The 19619-nt window shown below is 42.7% G+C and overlaps 1 protein-coding gene across 1 annotated transcript in view; it reads right to left on the reverse strand.

Moving 5' to 3' along the window:
* INO80 (INO80 complex ATPase subunit) overlaps window positions 1-19619 on the reverse strand; it is a 106019-nt gene that overhangs the window by 3705 nt on the left and 82695 nt on the right. Inside the window, exons 29-35 of the mRNA XM_021695784.1 lie at window positions 13579-13651; window positions 6128-6286; window positions 5399-5501; window positions 3942-4030; window positions 1463-1618; window positions 998-1157; window positions 86-301 (exon numbers count right to left, since the gene is read on the reverse strand). Coding sequence (XP_021551459.1) covers window positions 86-301; window positions 998-1157; window positions 1463-1618; window positions 3942-4030; window positions 5399-5501; window positions 6128-6286; window positions 13579-13651 — 956 coding nt within the window. The remainder of the gene's footprint in view (window positions 1-85; window positions 302-997; window positions 1158-1462; window positions 1619-3941; window positions 4031-5398; window positions 5502-6127; window positions 6287-13578; window positions 13652-19619) is intronic.

Genomic DNA, 19619 nt, shown 5'->3' on the forward strand with positions numbered 1-19619 from the left:
CACAACACTCCACAGACCCTCCAACCTGTCCCTCACCAGAAGGGAGCCTGCCTGCAGCTCACCCCTGCCCCCAGGGGCCTCGCACCTTTAGACACATTGTACCCGTATGCAGCATAGGCAGCTGCTGAGGCCGCCGCGGCCCCTGCTTTGGCTCCTGCCATTGCGGCAGCACTGCCTGCGGTGGACTTCCGGCTCCGGCCTTTCCCTGCTCCTTTGGCTGTGCTTCCTGAACCTTTGGGGCGGCCTCGGCTTCGAGCTGAGTGACCACGTCCTGCGGCTGGCATTTCCTGAATGGAAATTCCTGTGGGAACAAATGGGCCAAGAGGGAAAAAGAGTCAATCTCTTGACATGTTAACAGAATCTTCCCTGGACAGGCAGGGCTGTCTCTCGGCGTGTTTCAGGACTCCCAGGGAGGGCCCCGTCCCCATTTAATGGCTGGGCCAAGGAGTCACAGAGTAAGAATTCTGAACAGCTAAAACAGCCTGACTCCTTAAGCTGCTTCTCATTCTAAAAGAGTGGTTCCACTACTCCTGAATTTCTTTAAACGAGTTTCATTACTAAATGAACCCCAGGGGTGTGAAGCCTGTGATTCACCTGCGCGCTTCAATGTGCTCCTGCCTTGGAGAGTCAACTTTTACTCCCAAGTTTTAAAGCTAGAGCTCCTCAAGAAATCACACCATGGGCCCCACAGAACAAAGTGAGGAAAGGCCCAGAGAAGCAAACTTTAATTAAAAACTAGCAAAAATAAAGGTGGAATATGAAAGATAAGGCTGACTAGAAAACAAAGAAGTTTGAAATCTTTATATAAAGTTCTTTCTCCCTTTCACTTGACAGGGCTCCTGAAAGAATAAGCCTATCAGTTCTTTTTCCTCCACTTGTTTACAGACAGTAGAAAATGCCGTGATCTTAGGAGGAGTTGGGACTTCAGCACGAAACCCACGCTTCCCCTGAGGCACTGGACCAGGCCCAAGCTGGATGAGACCGCAGCAGCACTCACCGTTCACAGTGTCTGAAACGGAGCCTGTTATGGAAGCAGGAGAGTTGGTGGCCCGAGACTGGGGGGCTGAGGAGGCTGGGTCATCCACGATGACCAGCATATCACTACTGCTCTCGTCCGGGGGGATGGAGCCGGTGTGCAGCTCACTGCTGATGGAGATCTGGAGGAGGAGGGGTCTCGATCACCACCATTCTTGGCGCCCACAGCCCATGGCCCTCATACCCATGTGAGGATGTGCTTCTCAGACCTCATCACTATTTCTCTCTCCTGCCTGGCTTCATTCCTGATGGTGAAATTCCCTGCTTTGGCTCCAGAGAAGCCAGCCTGTCCTCATTTCCTTTTCTTCTTATGTATTCCATGTGCAGCCCCCTTCCCCAAGGCAGGAGAACTCCAGGAGAAGCAAAGGCTACAAGGTCAGGACACAGTCCCCACCGCTGGGATGAAGGCATCTAAAGGGAGCCTCACCTCACTGAAAGGGCTGGGCATGGCCGAGTCCACGCTAATGAAGGAGTCGTCCCCGTCAGCCGAGAGGTTGGAGTTATCAGCCGAGGGAACAAATGGGATCACTAGGTTCACACCCTCCTTTCTCCTTTTACCATCCAATTCATCTTCCTTTTTCTTCTGGGAACACACAAATCAAGAAATTTGGAAAAAGCATGAAGATAGGCACTAAAAGAAAAGTGGGGTTGGACAAGAAAGTGATGACAGAAATCTGACTCTCTGTAAACTTACAGGTTTTTTTTTCCATTAGCATACTTTTAAGGAAGGAAAAAACTCCTAAGGAAGGAGGAAAGGCACAGCTTAAGAAGAGTTTATGTATATTCTACCCCAGTAATACAGAGCCGCGAGGCAGGCGAGTCACACCGAATCAGGGCTGCACGAAGCCTGACCCATGAGGGGCATGTCCGAGCTGCAGCACTCGTAGGGGTGGAACTGATTCAGTCCTACAAGAGGGAGGCCCAGGGCCTTTAGTGTGTTTTCTGCACATCTGTTTTCACTCTGCCTTCTTCTTAAATATGCGTAAGGAGAACAAAGGTTCTTATCATACCCAAGAAATAATGGGTTGCTTTTGTCATTATTTTCTCAGTTTACGTGTAAATGCTTATGGGTTGAGCTACATTAAGCAGGTCTAGAACCAAGTTCAGTAGGGCTCTGTCACAGATCAGGGACCTGAAATTGCAGAATATGCTTGGAAAATTCTGGGAGTCACATCCACTCACTGAATCTAACTGCATTTGTATCCAACCCTATATCAGGGTTAATGTCTTTGTGTAGTTTATACTACCACTGGATGTTTATCTGAAACTTCTTTACTCAGAGCAGGGATGGCTTCTGATGCAAACTCAGCAAACCCTCCAATACCCTGTATTAGAAAACCACCTTTTGTGGTTCAAAGACTTCATTGCTGTAGTTTGGATTATTTCCCCTCCCGCCAACCCCCATCCCAAACTGCATTTGTAATTTTGTGGCTGAGGGTCATTTGTTTGTTAATGTACTGTGCCTTTAACTTTAGACAGCTTTTTATTTTGATGTCTTGTTGGCTCAGTAATGCTCAGGATATCAACTGTTTTGCAAAATAAATTTACTGAACTTGGGCTAAAGTAAAAACCAACCAAACAAAAAACAAAAAAACCCCACCACCTTTTCTTCTTTGATGTTTCTGAATATTAAAGCTATTTTAATTCTAAATAGTAGTTAAGTAATGAGTTAGAGATTTGAGGGTGGAGTCACAGTTCCTGGATTTTTCAACTTTGATACAGTGAATACCAGGGCATCCTTTGGGTTAGAGATAGTTCTGCTTAGCAGAAGGTACAAATGAGGGTATGGATTTTACAAAAGAAGAGCTGGTATATCTACTGGAAGATGATCAAATAATACAGACAAGTTCCTAGGCTGCTGACCATCAAGGTCATATGGCCGAAGGGACAAGGGACCTGAGGCCCAATACAAGCTTGGATAAGGGGAAGAAGTCAACCTCCACTTACGACAGAATCAGTAACAACATGTGGTCAGACCATGTGCTTCAGACAAACCAAACAGTCCAGGGAAATGAAGCATGGATAACTGTTGGGCTTGAGGACCCAGAGCTATCAACATGCCTGAAGCTCACAGTAGCTATCTTGTTCAAGACCAAGGGCCCAACGAGGGCTGATAAAGATGGGAAGGGCAGCAAAACCCAAAGGTAAGCCAAACCCACCAGAAAAAATTAGGAAGTACTTTCTGAAAGGTAGTAAAGTGGTTCTGAACCAACAATCTTTAGGTGTTAAGTCTGGGAACCCGGTCAGAACCAATGGGCCGACTCCTGAAACAAGAATAAATCCTGAAGGCCTCACTTCAATTTACTTGTCAATAAAGACCAGAATAAGGATCACTGAAATAAAACTCTGGTAGAAAGAGCAAGACAGGGAGAAATATAAGGGGAATTACATCCCACTTCGCAGCTGGCCAAGTGGGGTCAGGAGGGAAATGTCAGAAGGGAGACAAAAAACAGCTCAAATCTTTGACATAAATTAGAGAAAAAGAGATGAACAGATTGGTCAGTGATTTCTTTTTCCAACAACAGATGACACTGAATGGAACACTAGCAGAATTAAGGTAGGATGGATATAATGACCTCTTAGGCCCTTTCTAAGATTCTACGCAATCTGATAACGTAAGTAAGATCCATCTTATCTGCATTTAGCCTTATGCTTTGCAACAGCCCCGACAAATGATTTCCATAATTACATGTGACCAGGCAAGGTAAGTCTGTGTGGGGACTACTGGTCTACCAAGGCCGCATTTCTCCTGATCAAATGTCATTCAGCACAGAACTGTTACCACATACAGCTGGAGCTGGATACCAACCAGTAACCAAGATGATAAGCCATCTACCCAAAGCTTTTTTTGTAAGTGCCACCCTGTCCCCTGCTGGTCCCTGCCGGCCACCCAAAGCTTGAGATACCTTCTCTGCATACTTTTCCCGCTTGCGCTTGCGCTCTTTGACTCGGTTGGTTTCCTCCTGCTGCCGTTTCTCTTCTTGCCGCAGTCTCACTAAGAAAATTAAAAAGATTTTTTTTTTTTTAAAGATTTTATTTATTCATTTGACAGAAAGGGACACAGCGAGAGCGGGAACACAAGCAGGGGGAGTGGGAGAGGGAGAAGCAGGCTACCCGCGGAGCAGGGAGCCCGATGCGGGGCTCGATCCCAGGACCTTGGGACCATGACCTGAGCCGAAGGCAGACGCTTAATGACTGAGCCACCCAGGTGCCCGAAAATTAAAAAGATCTGAAGATCTGATGAAGTATCTGTGGTAATCATAATTCTCATTCTTTGAAATTAAGATGGCCACACCCTCTGATATTTATGTTCTAGGGTAGGACGTCTGTCTAGGGCAGATTAGCTGGTTTTTTAATGTGGAGAGGGAACAGAGTTCTTGGATTTTTAACAGTTTTGGGGGTCAAGCCATCATTCAGTTTAACTGTCATGGGCCGTTCCTTGCCTTTATTCTTTCTCCTTTTCTTTTCTTTCTTTATTTTTTAATTTTAAAAGATTTTATTTATTACATGACACAGAGAGAGAGAGAGGGAGAGAGCAAGCACAAGCAGGGGGAAGCAGCAGAGGGAGAGGGAGAAGCAGGCTCTCCGCTGAGCAGGGAGCCTGCTTCTCCCTTTCCCGCTCCCCCTGCTTGTGTGCCCTTTCTCGCTGTGGCTTTCTCTGTCAAATAAATAAAATCTTCAAAAAAAAGGAGCTTCATCATACTTTCTGATATGATGCTGACATCCTCACGGGCTCACAAGGTAATTCTGAAACCAACTATTCTCAAAAGCCAACAGTACATGGGAGAATGCTACAGCAGTGTGTTTTTCCAACTTCTCCATAAAAACATTTCTTTGGGCAGAACAGAGTAAATTCATTACTGCTGAGGAGTCTAGGGATACAGCCTCCCTGATGCAAATTTATTCAAAGTCATAGTACTTTTAAAATACATGTGAGTTTTGCCTTCTACTCAATAACACATTCTTTTTTTTTTTTTTTTTTTAAGATTTTATTTATTTATTTGAGAGAGAGAGACACAGCGAGAGAGGGAACACAAGCAGGGGGAGAGGGAGAGGGAGAAGCAGGCTTCCCGCCGAGCAGGGAGCCCAGTGCGAGGCTCGATCCCAGGACCCTGGGATCATGACCTGAGCCGAAGGCAGACGCTTAATGAATGAGCCACTCAGGCACCCCTCCACAACCCATTCTTATTTGGGTTTTAATATAAGTTATTAACATAAAAAATGCTTCTACCCAAATACAATCTTTGGCTTTGCTTACCCTTGGCACACAGCCAAGAGGCCCTACCATTTTCGGATGGGTGAGGCCAGAGAAACATCTTTTATAGGGAGGAGAGGGCTTTAGTAAGAGGTTTAGAGTACATACATTTCTTTTCCAGCTCTTCATCATCTAGAAGAAGACTAACCACCTCTTTGGGTTTTAAGGTATCTGGTTTGAAGTTCCCACCAGAAATCACCATCCGCTGAATCTATACCAAAGCAGATCAAAACATCACCACCAGGTACCCATTCCCTTATGGCTAATATCCAGAAACAAGGCAACATCTTTCTCAATCTGCTCTTCTGGCACTTGGATTCCCTATTTCTTCTCATTTATCTCACTGGCTCATTCAGATTATTTATCCAACAGAAAGAACAACGAGAACTTCTCTTGCTTGGGACTGCTAATTGATAGCTAGAAGATCCAATAATACAGAAATCAAGATAAAAAACCCTCAGACCCCCAAATAGTCATTTCTTTGGAAACTGGCAAATTTGGTATACAACTTAAGAGGCTGTCAAATCGAGAGTACTAGGATGAGAGCTCAGATGTCATTCCTTATTCCCCTGAATGGTAAAGTATGTGAAACAGGAGGGCCATGACCGGTGTCTCCCTGCCATGAACAACAGCCCAACCTAGCCTGTAGAGACCATTCAGACCGAAAAGAAGTGAGGAATGAACAGCCAGGGCGGTACAGGGCTTGACTTTATTTTCTATTCAGAAGAACTTTGCGCCGCTCCCTGACCCACAGAAGGCAAGGGTCTCAGGCCAGTAAATGTGGTTGTACTTTACAGCTCCTCCACCACTACAGTACTTCCTCTGCCTGCTGCTTACCTCACTCTTCTCCTTGGCTCGCTGCAGAATGCGTTCTTCAATGGTGCCTTTACAGATGAGTCGGTACACAGTAACCTGCTTTGTCTGCCCCAAGCGGTGGGCTCTGTCCATGGCCTGCTGGTCCACAGTGGGGTTCCAGTCGCTGTCATAAAAAATCACCTGCACGGGCAGGACGAGAATACAGCGAAGACTGAGGCTCTCTTCCGGCAAGGCCAGGAACTCTGAGAGCAATCTAGCCACTTGTCATTTGCAGTAGTTTGATGCCAGATTTTTTCCCAGGATATTAAGACGAGCAGGCATCCACTCATAAAACCAAGCCATTCCTTCACTTGTCTTGGGCAAAACAGACATACTCTAGCTTTTTTTTTTTTCAGGATTTTCATTTAAAAAGAGGGAACAACAATAATATTAATAGTTAATTAATACTTAGTGCTATCTGCCAGTCACTGTTCTAGTTGCTTTATGTGTATTAACTCACTTAAATCCCATAATCACCATGATTTAGGTACTATTAAGACCTCCATTTTATAGATGAGGAAACTGAGACACATAGGAATTATAGAATTTATCCAAGATCACAGAGCCTAAGTACGTGGTAGGCCTATGAGGTGGGGGATATGAAAGCCTTCTCTCTCTCTTTTTTTTAAGTTTTCATGTATTTATTTAAGCAATCTCTACCCTCAACGTGGAGCTTGAACTCACGACCCCAAGATCAAGAGTTGCATGCTCTTTCAACTGAGCCCGCCAGGCATCCCTGAAAGCCTTCTCTTTAACACTAAGCCTACCACGGTAAGGGATAGGCATAGCTTTCCTGGCATTCTCCGGCTCATATTTCCTATCCCTTGAATTCGGCAAAGAAACATTTAAGGGTTCCCTGGAAGCTACTTGTAGTTTGCTAAACAACAAACAAACAACAACAGAAATGTCCTCTCCTCTCCTCCACCCCACAAGTCATCCTACGGCCAACAGACTCCTGGGTCCTCAGTCCTGAGGCTACTATTGAATATAGGGGATGTCCTGAAAGAAAGCAGTTCCAAATGGTCCTCATGCGTCCTCATCTGTATTCAAGCAAGTCACCAAATCCAGCCACTGCTTCTTCAGAAATGAACCTCTCCTTTTTATAGTCCTACTGTCCCTAACCTGGACCGGGATCTCATCACCTACACCTGGCTCGCTGCCACTGTCAGACCAGCAGGCTTTCTAGAGCTCGGTCACTCTCTTCTTTAGTCTACTCTGGTTACCACTGTAGGCCACTCTATTTCCCTGCCAGTTATGCGGTAACACACCAAGTCCAAACTCCCCTCAATAATCAGGCCTTGCTATACTGAGCCAACTTCATTTCTATTCTTTTCTAAAATAAACACGCCCCTTCCTTTTTGTTAGAGAGGTCTCTTCAGTGCTCCTCACTCATGATTGTTTGCATCACTTTTTTTTTTTTTAAGATTTTATTTATTTGAGAGAGAGAATGAGAGAGAGAGAGCACATGAGAGTGGGGGGGTCAGAGGGAGAAGCAGACTCCCCGCCGAGCAGGGAGCCCGATGCGGGACTCGATCCCGGGACTCCAGGATCACGACCTGAGCCGAAGGCAGTCGCTTAACCAACTGAGCCACCCAGGCGCCCAAGTTTGCATCACTTTTTGCTCAAGTTCTTTTTCTGACCTGTAGACCCTCAATTCTTCTCTATTGGTCCTTTAAGGTTTGATTCAAGCTTCCCACTTTCGAGAAGGCCTCCCTGATTTCTCCTGCCTATAACAATGTCCCTTTTCCCTATTCCTCGTGGATTCCTACTAGAAATAATAATGGTGAAAATCTGTTCAGCACTTACAATGTACCTGGCACTAGTGTGCATACATATCTCACTAAATTTTCACAAAAACCTTGCGTGTTTTCTTCATCTTATCAATCAGGAAGAGACTGGCCTGAGTTCATGGTCCTAACAGTCTCCCTCCACAACCTGCACTATTAACAATACCTTGCAAGCACTGCCTATCCTGGTCCAGTTCTCACTTAATCACTGTCTTCTATGGGTGTCCAATTATTTCATGTGTATTATTTTAAAAATCTCCCTATCTGGTTATATTGTAGGACAGACAGCATCCATCTGTGCAAAGTAGAATTCCACAAATACTAGTCGATTAATACTAGAATCTGTAAAGGAATTGATCAACACTAGACCAAGCCTAAAAATGTAAACTCAGTGATTCACTCTGAAGTAATTTATTTATTCTCTCATTTAAAATTGGACACAATTCTGCCATTCTCTGCAGAATTCAGACTCTGAGTGAAGATGGACAAAAGACATCGGCATTTGCAACACTCTTGCCTACAACAGTAAAACCCCCACTGGCTCTTTCTGATGCTGCTTCTTTTGTCTTACTTTTATGCGAGGTATAATCCCGCAATTTTTTGCATCAGTCAGAATCCTTGGGGAGAAAATTACTAACTGCCCGCCAAAGAAAAGAAAATCATTATGAAAACTTACTGCTAATCCACAGTGTCCACAGACCTAGGATTCTGAAGTACACAATACTTGCCATTTGTAGAGGAGCAGAGCAAACCTGATGACGGGATATTTTGGAGATTCAATAGGATATGCAAAATTCTAGAAAATCTACTTTAAACTTTCAGAGAGAACAAGGATAGGAAGACAGAGTTAATGAAAAGGAGGCCTCTGATTGGGCTGGGGAGAAACACTACTTGCCCAACACACCTAAAATGACTATTACTGGATAATGACAGCTGATGTCTCATCCAAAAGACAGTACCTTTAGCTAGTTACCTGAGCCTGAGGCAAGTGCAGCAGGAATTCATAGTGGGAAGTTCTACGTTATGAATCATTTCATAGGTGCTTCCTTAACATTTACATTTTTTCCTGAAGTATCAGTGGCAACCAGACCTGATTCAACTTAGGTTTTTTGAGCTCATAAAAGGTAAAAAAAATTAAAGTTAAGGAGACAGGCTGGCAATTTAACTTCAAAACAACTCCCACATTTAGTGGCTAATTATCATTTAAATGGGTTAAAAGAGGTGAGAAATTTGGGAGGACTAGAATAAAATAAGACTCTATTAAGAAAAATACTTACCAGGAAAAAGAGTATGAAGTATATATAAGCTAGTAAGTTAACACAAGAATGGGAGAACTAAAAACCAAGCCAGATAGATGGTTATTATCTAACCTGACAATGAAATGAACACTGAATCAATCAGGACTTGAACTGGGGGCAGTGAGGAGGGGTGCCGGGGGAGACAATGCCCACCACAGTGGGAAAGAGATGACACCTAGATTTGGTAATCAGGTTTATGGAGCTCAGTGAGACATCCTAGAGAAAAACAAGTAACAATTAAAGGATAAGAACAACTAATTTAGCCAGTAAAGATGAAAGCAAATCAAATGGATGGCCACAAAGCATGGCCCAGCAATGACTAAGGGGAAATATATTAATAGCACCTTCATGAAGTTGTACACACCAAGCTAGACAGGCATGAGGGGAGGAGGGAGGTGAGAGCTGAGAAGGGGTGGAGGCACTGGTTTCACAGGTCACTGAGACGGAGTTTCAGGGGATGAGGGAGTGAAATAGAAAACAGGAAAATTTTGAGACGAACAACTGGAAAATTGGACCAACACTTGGAGGGTGAAACTCTCACCCAAGAGAATGGGTGGGAGCTCAGTACCTTGGGAGGGCTGAAAGCTGTCTGTCCCATGTTGTCTCATAGGACATATAGGAATTCTCACATTGCCACCAAGAGAAAAAGGCTCCTCCGTCTCTCTCTACATGTGAGCATTTAAAACAGGTCTGACACAGGAACAAAACAAACAGTGCAGTTTATAACAACCGTTCACCTAAAGACAGACAAATGCAAAGAGTTCCCTACTTTAGGAAAAATATACAAAGAACAAAACAGTAAGGGGCCATTAATCACATGCTAAAATCATGTTTTTACTAACAGAGTGGGCCAGAGTCCCACTGTTTACAAAATACATGTTTATCGACATTAAGTTTTTCCTGACATTTTAGGCTGACTAACTTCTTCCTTGTCCATAAATGGTTCTGGGGAATCTTCCAAAGCTAAATAAATCTCAGGACAAAGGAAGAATGCCAGGCAAGCAGTTAAGCCTATTGTTTCTCTGAACACACACACACACACACACACACACACACACACACACAGTTTGACTTCACATAAAGCATAACCTAGAAATTCATTTCAATCTTGAGGAACATTTTACTGAGAAGTACTCCAGGAGGTTCTAATTTACAAGTAAGTCCCCAAGCCTTCCCCCCAAAATTAAATGTAAATTACTTTGGAATTGGAAACTCAGAATATTCAGAGCCTTTTCTCTCTAATCCCTAGGATGAAAAGGGAATTCCTACTTCTTCTTTTTTTTTTTTTTAATTTGACAGAGAGAGACACAGTGAGAGAGGGAACACAAGCAGGGGGAGGGGGAGAGGGAGAAGCAGGCTTCCCACTGAGCAGGGAGCCCGATGTGGGGCTCGATCCCAGGACCCTGGGATCATGACCTGAGCCGAAGGCAGACGCTTAACCTACTGAGCCACCCAGGCGCCCCGGGGATTCCTACTTCCATTCCTCTAGCCATGGGTTCGGCCTACTTTGGTTCTTTGTGGTTGGCAGACCTCCTAACCTCCACACGGCAAATTATGTGAATACTGGAAGCATAAAGCAGGATCTCCTCGCTCAAATCTGCTTTTTCTTTTTCTTGACTATGCAAATAAATGACTAGGAGAACTATTCCCTTAAAAAAAAAAAAGGATTTATTTATTTATTTATTTGAGAAAGAGAGCGTGTGCGAGCTGGGGGAGGGGCAGAGGGAGAGGGAGACAAGCACACCCCGCCCCCCACCACTGAGCAGACCCTGAGATCACGACCTGCGCCAAAATCAAGTTTAACTGACTGAGCCAGCCAGGCGCCCCAAGAACTGTTCCTTAAGAAACCATAGACCAAACCTGAGATAGGCAGGCTGAGATGCATTTTAATCACATGAACTTATGCTTTCTACTGAACTCTAGACCCTGCTGCCTGGGTGACCGTGCCCCTTAGTGTTTGCTAAGAATCTTGAACTGAACACACCCCAAATCAAACTCGATTTCTCCTCTCAAACCCGTTCCTCCCAGCATCTTCCCCTTAATTGCTAATTGATGTCCCCATCATTCCAGTTGCCTAGGTCAAACACCCTGGAGTTTTCTTTGACACCTCCCACACATCCCACATCCAGTGTAGCAGCAAACTCTACTGCCTGTGCCTCCAAAATACATGGAAATTCCTATTATTTCTCCCCATCTCCACTGCTTTAACCCTTGTCCAAGTCACCATCACCTTGTGTCTAACTCCTAGCTGAACCTCCTGCTTCTACTTTTCTCCTTGTAGATCTTCCCACCCTACTCCCCAAAAGCCAGAGGGACACACTTAAAACCCAAGCCAAATCAAGTTACCACTCTGTTCAAATTCTTCCAGGGGCCTCCCATCTCAAAAGTCTTACAGCCCATGAAGGCTTCCACGATCTGCTTCACAACACTTATCTGACAACCTCTCCTCATCATCCGTTCTGTTCCACCTACAAAGGGCTGCTCGCTATGGCCTGATCACGCCAAGCATGTTCTCGCCGCAGGGCTTTGCACTTATCTCTTCTGCCTGGAATGCTCTTCTTTCTGCCAGATATATGCTTGGCTTGCTTCCTCACTTTCTTCAGATCCTGGCTCAAGTGTCACCTTATCAGAGAAGCTACACCAGCGCATATAAAACCACCACCCCGGATCATGAATGGGGTCTTGAAGAATAAAAAGAAGTTTACCAGGTGGAAGAGACGCTGAGCAAAGAGTTCGTGCAGCAGTGTAATACAATATGGTATGTTCAGGCACAAAAAGTGAATCATTATTTCTGGAACATAAATTTTGGGAAGGGGAAAGTAAGTCTGGCAGTTAGACTGGAAAGGATAAAGGCCACAAAATGAAGGGGCTTGTATGCCATGTAAAGGAGCTCATCCTTTGTCCTGTAAGATGATGGAGATTCCCTGAGAGTTTTAGGCAAAGGGAGTGGCACGGTTAATAAAGAAGGTTATAAATAAACCAAGAGAATAAATATGGGGCTGGGGGCTGAGACTGGAGTCCAAAAGATTCACTAGGAGAAAGTGGTTTCTCCTATACTCACACTGAGAGTATGACTAAGTTAGGACTGTATGGAATGCTTAAAAAATACAGCTGGAACCAAGGAGTAAAGAGAAAGCCAAATTTCTGCTATCTGATGTGACACCAAGTGAGCCACCACCTCGGAGAACCCACAAGAACACACCTACCACCAATGACAGCCTTCCCTTAAGACTACCGAAGCTGATGATGCATGTTAGATCTAGCATCTACCCAGCTAGGCTTCCAGCAGTCGTCAGGCCCTGGAGCCTTGTCTAAACCTGGTTAACTGGCTGATGAGTTTTATATGCCAAGGAAGGTACAGCTGAGTCCTGTGCTGATATTCTACTTAATGATGTTACAGAATCTGCTTTTCTTTCTTGAGGTCAGGCAGCTCTACAGTACAGTAGTTAATAAGGAGAGAGAGTGGACACAGCCTAGGGGTGGAGACTAGGAAACATGGGCTCTAGTTCTAGCTCTGCAGCTTGTGAGTCTATTCAAGCCTCTTCTCCCTTCTACCTCATTTCTCCATGAATCTCCGGGGTTTGCATCCTCCTCCCATTTCTGGGAATTTTCATGCTCTGTATTTCACAGAGAAGCACCACAACAGCCACATAAAATGACATTTTTAGAATCATACTTGCTACAAAACAATTTCCCACTTATGCATTTTTACGTCTCAAGGTTACTGAAATTGTTATTAAATATATTTGAACACTGGGAATAATTCTTAGATTCAAAAAGGAATGCTCTTTTCCATTTCAGTCAACTGAAGTATTCTTCCAGGGAGACTAGGTATGAAAGGATAAATAATTTTGATACAATGTCTTAATTTTTTTAAATTACCAATTTTGTTGCTCTCCAATCACCTTTTGAAGTTTGGGATAAAAAAGTATGAGTTTTTCCCATGGTGGAATAAGAGCATAATTGCAAAAGAGCAATAAAACAATGATTTCTGATTTTGTTCAGTTATAGCTCCTAAAAAAAACCTGTTAATCCAGCCAGATTATTTAAATCTGTTTATTCACTGAGGTACTCGAAGTGTTTAGAACAGTATCAGACACATAGTTGGCATTCACTAAATATTTGTTGAATGAATGTGTAAGAAACTTATTCACAGAGAATGGACAGAAAAGTCCAGATGGAGAGCTAAAATGTACTAGTTTCAGCCAAAATGCAACTACTGTCTTATAACATAATGAGGGAAAGAAATAAAAAGTGTGACCCAAAGCAAAGGATAATACCAACTGAACAACATATTTATACTAGAAAACCTGCATATCTGGTATATGTTGTGGCGCTCATTACTTACTGTATCTGCAGCAGTGAGATTGATACCCAGTCCTCCAGCTCGTGTGCTTAGCAGGAATACAAAGATGTCATTCCTGTAGAAAAGGGAAGAAGATATGTTAAGAGGGAATACTAAAAGAGAAAGACAGCATGCATGTGGCAAAAACAGAGATCTCTGAAAACAGAATAGTGTCCAGGACTAGAAAGGGTTATCCAGGCCTGATCCACATTTCTTGACACATTGTACCAAGGTGCTCTGATGTTAAAATAGAATCATGGTTGTCATCTCCTAATATGCAGATATACTTCTGCAGCCTACTAATACTAATAGACTGATAGGCAATATAATTATAAACATGTAGCAAACATAACAGAAAAATATGTTATCATGGGAACAGTTATATAGTGTCATAGTTCAAACAAGTCAAGCCATTCCTAGGTTCATACAGAGGGAATAAAATCAGTATCCCTTGGCACTTCCCCCAGGAATCATGACTACCAATAATTTGGGAACTAATGATTATACTTTCCCAAAGCACTCATTTTCAGAAGAATAAAGTCAGTCCCAGAAAAATGACCCTGAGGTCAGGACTAAGATCCAGGCCATGACTTCTATGTATTAAGGTGAACTTAGGATCAATCTATGAAGACAGGCTGGAATTAAAGTACTTTTTAATGTATGGCAACATAGCCCCCGTGATTAGATATAGTTGTCTCAGTTTCCCTTGACGTCCTTCGTCCTTTTAAAGAAACCCAGAATTATAAATAAACCGGTAGGTACCACTGTCACTCATTCAGACAACAAATATTTACTGAATACCTTCTAGAAACAGGCCCATGCCAGGTCACAGTGAGCAGGCTTGGACTACAAGATTTATCAATGTACACACATACAATTAAGGGCTCAGTTTGATCCCAATTCTTGCACATTTTTAAAAAAAATTTTATTTATTTATTTGACAGAGAGAGAGAGGGAACACAAGCACGGGGAGTGGGAGAGGGAGAAGCAGGCTTCCCGCCAAGCAGGGATCCGCACGTGGGGCTCGATCCCAGGATGCTGGGATCATGACCTGAGCTGAAGGCAGAGGTTATTTTCCAGAACATTTCAGAGAGAAAGGAACTGCATTATAACGGTGTGCAAACTTTACAGTCCTTTAAATCAAGCTGCTAATCTCTTTTCTCATGATTAAAATTGCAGGTCACACCTAGTACTGGTCATGAAATCAGTTTGGTAGATTGGACTACATTAAAGAAATAAAGAAACGAATAGAACAGATTAGAAAATATTGTAATACAGGGGTACCTGGCTGACTCAGTCGGAAGAGCATATGACTCAAGTTTCAGATATGGCATAGAGGTACTAAGAGGTACTAAATTCCAATGTAAAATGAATTTTACTCATCCCTTGATGCTGTTCTTCCCTGGTAAAGTCATTTGACTGAAGGTCTGTTTCCTGGACTATAAAATGAGGATGCTCTGAATACAGCTGAAGTGACTAAGTGATGACATATCAACAGTAAACATGAGTATCAGTGAAGTTAGCCTCCTGGTTAATCACTAAGCTGTGTTGGTCCTAGAGAAATCTGTCTATTATTTGCATTTAGTTAAACACAAGGTTCCCAGAGGCAGGAATGATAACAAAGTATGTCTGCAGGCCTGTTACAAGGCCAGATTCCAAAAGGTCTATACACCCACTGAAGTTCTACTAGTTTATCCTTGAATATTATCAAGTTTAATATTTCATAATTTTATTTATTTAATTTATAAAATGTCCTCATTTATAGTTAATACATATAAGGCAAACCAAAAAGTTAAAAGGTACATGCTAGTTTGCAAACACATTTTCCTATAGATATGAGATGATGTGAATGGAAGCTTGATACCTTACAGCCCAGAGGAGGGTATCTAACCACAGTGAGGCTGCAAATAAAAACTGATTGAGCTTTCCAGGGCTGTAGTAACTAATCTCTACAGAAGAATTCTTCCTTCTCTGACCCTCTGACCCTCACTGCTCCTCCCCATACTTCTCTCTGCTGCTTTCATGGAAACAGAAGCAGTGGTCAGAGGCTTCTCTCCAATACCTGTGTGAGAGGGGACGGAACCACCCAAAGGCTAGGACTCATGGTAATTCCTAAAGAAGTCCATAGCCTGAGCAAGGGGTGGGGCGGGGGAAGGGAGAGGAGACAGGGAGGGAGGTAGAAAGCAGTTGGGAACTGCAATACAAGGAAGGGTAGAGGCAGGGGTGCCTGGGTGGCTCAGTTGGTTAAGCGTCTGACTGTTGATCTCAGCTCAGGTCTTGATGTCAGGGTCTTGAGTTCAAGCCCCATGTTGGGCTCCACACTGGGTGTGGAACCTATTTAAAAAAAAGAAGGGTAGGGGTGCCTGGGTGGCTCAGTTAGTTAAGTGTCTGCCTTTGGCTTAGGTCATGATCCCAGGGTCCTGGGATCGAGCCCTGAGTCAGGCTCCTTGCTCACTGAGGAGCCTGCTTCTCCCTCTCCCTCTGCCTGCTGCTCCACCTGCTTGCGCGCTCTCTCTCTATGTCAAATAAATAAAATCTTTAAAAAGAAAAGGGGGTGTAGAGGCAGAAAGGTGGGTCATTTCCATAGTCTGGACAGCCAGAGGTAAGTCCCCAGATATGGTAATTACTTATAAACAGGGACCACATATAGAAAAAGCAGTGAAGGGAATCTAGGTAAAAATAAATCAGTAGCGGGGCGTCTGGGTGGCTCAGTCATTAAGCATCTGCCTTCGGCTCAGGTCATGGTCCCAGGGTCCTGGGATGGAGCTCTGCGTCGGGCTCCCTGCTCCGTGGGAAGCCTGCTTCTCCCTCTCCCACTCCCCCTGCTGTGTTCCCTCTCTGGCTGTGTCTCTCTCTGTCAAATAAATAAATAAAATCTTAAAATAAATAAATAAATCAGTAGCAAAACTTAGAAATATATAACAATAGAAGACACTTTTTTTTGGGATATTAACTATGTATTGAGAAGATGCCTTTTAATGATAAGGTAGATGGTAAGCAGCAAGGTTTGATAATTTTATCATATTGAAATGAAAAAATAAGGATTATGGAAACCTTGGGTTGTTAAAATAAATTACTGTCCATCCCAGAATACACTGCTGGATCATTTATAAACAAAAACATCTAAATAAAACTGCTGAGAAATTCCTTTCAACTTAATAAATCTAGTATTGATAATGTGAATTACTGTTTTGGGGGCTCTGACTAAAGGGAAGAAAACAGAATCCCTGAAGACAACATGATGGTTTGGGTGCCCTCTAGGGGGCTGAAAAAGAATTTCAACTCAGGGTTTCCACTGGAGCAGGCCTCAGCAAGCAGACTTCTGGGCGGTCTGGGAATGAGCCTATGAAATCATGGAGCAAAGATGTGCTTAGGTCTCTTATTCTTGTTTAATGACCCACTGAGGCCACTTTGCACCAAAATACCCAAACAGTCCTGGCATGTAGCCTAACCGACTGCAGTGAAGACTTGCTCAGTGACTGAAAGAGAGCCAGAATGAAAGAAGAGGCTGGAACTCTACAACACTCTCACCAAGAAAGAAAAAATCAACACTACACTCACTTTCTCTCATGTTTTCTAAAGGGTCACCCTGAGGGATCAGATGATGTGTGTGTGTGTGGGTGATCCATATGGTAAAATGTCATGGGTAGGAGGAAGGGAAGCAAAGGCTGAGGCACTCCAGAGCAAAGACCTTGTGAATGGCTTCTAGGATCATGCACTGATCACATGTTCTGAATGTTGCCCAGTCAGGACATCCTGGCCAAACAGTCTTTAGTCTCAGCCGGACTCTTTCCTGGAAGGATCCCTCATAAATAAATCTTGTATGAAGGGAATGTAAATGGCTTTTTATAGGAGTTCTTGTTTACTCTGGCTGACCTTTGAGCCACAGGGCTCTCCAGTTGAAACTACATTTTTTTCTTTTGATGTCTTTTCATTAGTAATAACGAAAATATTTGGCAAGGCATGCTTTTTTGTTTTCAAAAACACCTGTCTTTTTCTTTATATTGGGCTACATCAGCCACTCAGATTTATAAGCTGAGAACTTCTTCCCATTTGGAGGGGTCTGCTGGATAAGCTTATCAACATAGGCACAGTTCAGACTCTATATATGAGAAGAAGAGATTATGTCCTACTCGTAATTCCAACTCTAGTCAACTAACTACCTCACCATGTAGGCAGGGAAGGAGACATTAGTCTGTTTTTTTCATTTTGCCTAATATTAGACACAGGTGTTAAAATGATGGTTATTCAAATGTTGGATCTCAATAAAAAACACTGCTCCCTAAATAACTCAGTTATAGGGTCTGGAAGCTTAAGTAAGGTTTCCCAAGAAAGCTGTGTAAAACAAGTATTTACTAAGCAGATCTAGTATAATTTAATGGTGAATATACCGTTCTTTTAGAACTAAGCTTTTCAAAAACAACTGTGCGATATATTACCCAAACAACTGTTCCACAAGTTAAAGATTTCAGAAATAATGAGTTGGATATATCTAGTAGTCCTTTCCACTAAAAGACCACTGTAAAATATACTGAGCCTGGAATCTCATGTCTGCTGGGTCAGCTAGAAGAGCTGTACCTCTATGATTCAGAAGACTGAATCATTACAAATCAACATACTACAGCTCGTTGGATGCTAAGTTGGCAGAACTTTCTACAGAGCAATGTGACAATTTGCAAAGTCTTAAATATTCATATCCCTTCACTCAGTAATTTTCCTTGTTTGAATCTCTATTAAGAATACTAAAATGCTGGGACGCCTGGGTGGCTCAGTTGGTTAAGCGTCTGCCTTCAGCTCACATCATGATCCTGGCGTCCTGGGATCAAGCCCCACATTGGGCTCCTTATTCTGTGGGGAGCGTGCTTCTCCCTCTGCCCAACGCTCCCCCCGCTTGTGTTCGCTCTCTCTCTCTGACAAGTAAATAAAATCTTAAAAAAAAAAGAAAAAGAAAAAGAAAACTAAAATGCTGATGAAGCTTTGTAAACAAGGATATTCACTTAACATTTTAACAATAGAAATATGATATAAATATCCAGTGTAATGGAATATTAGTCATTAAAAATGATTACAAAGACTTTTTAAATGATATGCGAAGATGTTTAATATATAATGTTAAGTGGAAGAAATAAGGACACATAATCGTATCTACAATATGGTATCAACATGTAAATACAACCACATACATATTAAAGACCAGAGGGATATACCTAAGAGTTGAAGCTCTTAGGTTGGAGTAGGCAAGGAAAAAGTAAAATATGTTTCATTTGATTTCAGAATCAAGAAAAGACTAAGGTCAGCTGGTAAAAAAAATTTTTCGGGTGTGGGATAACAATATGATGGAGTTAGGAGGCACTACCACTGACCCTTGAACAATGCAGGAGGGTAAAAGGGAGCCAACCTCCTGGCACAGTCGAAAATCTGGATATAATTTTTGACTCTCCAAAAACTTAACTACTAATAGCCTACTGCTGACTAGAAGCCTTACCAATAATACAAGCAGTTGATTAATACAATATGTATTTTATATTATAATCTTACAATAAAGTAAACCAAAGAAAAGTTATTAAGAAAAGCATAAAGAAGAGAAAATACATTTATAGTACTGTTTAATATTTATTGGAAAAAACCCATGTATAAGTGGACCTGCGTAGTTCAAAACCATGTTGTTTGAGGGTCAACTGTATAATGCTATATATGTCTCAAATAATCAATTTAAGAATCTGCCAATAGCTTCTGCTAGGTTAGGCCATCCACATAATTGCTCCTAGGTAACAAAGTGAAATAGGTTCAAAGCAGACCTTCCCCCTCCATTGTTGGTCAAACAACCCCTTGAATTCAGACATACAGTTTCAACTTAGGAGTTATTGGCTAAGTGAGTGTAAGACTGTAAACCAAAACAGAGTTTATCTCCTTACTTGTGCTTCATTATAAAGCATCATGCAATAGCAAAAATGATCAGAGGGCACTCTATGTGGAACCATGAATTTGTTTTAGGCTAAACTGTTTTATATCTGAAGCAAACCATGCTTTAAAACTGAAATGAA

The sequence above is a fragment of the Neomonachus schauinslandi genome, chromosome 9, assembly GCF_002201575.2.
Source record: "Neomonachus schauinslandi chromosome 9, ASM220157v2, whole genome shotgun sequence".
In the NCBI taxonomy this organism is placed as follows: Eukaryota; Metazoa; Chordata; class Mammalia; order Carnivora; family Phocidae; genus Neomonachus; species Neomonachus schauinslandi.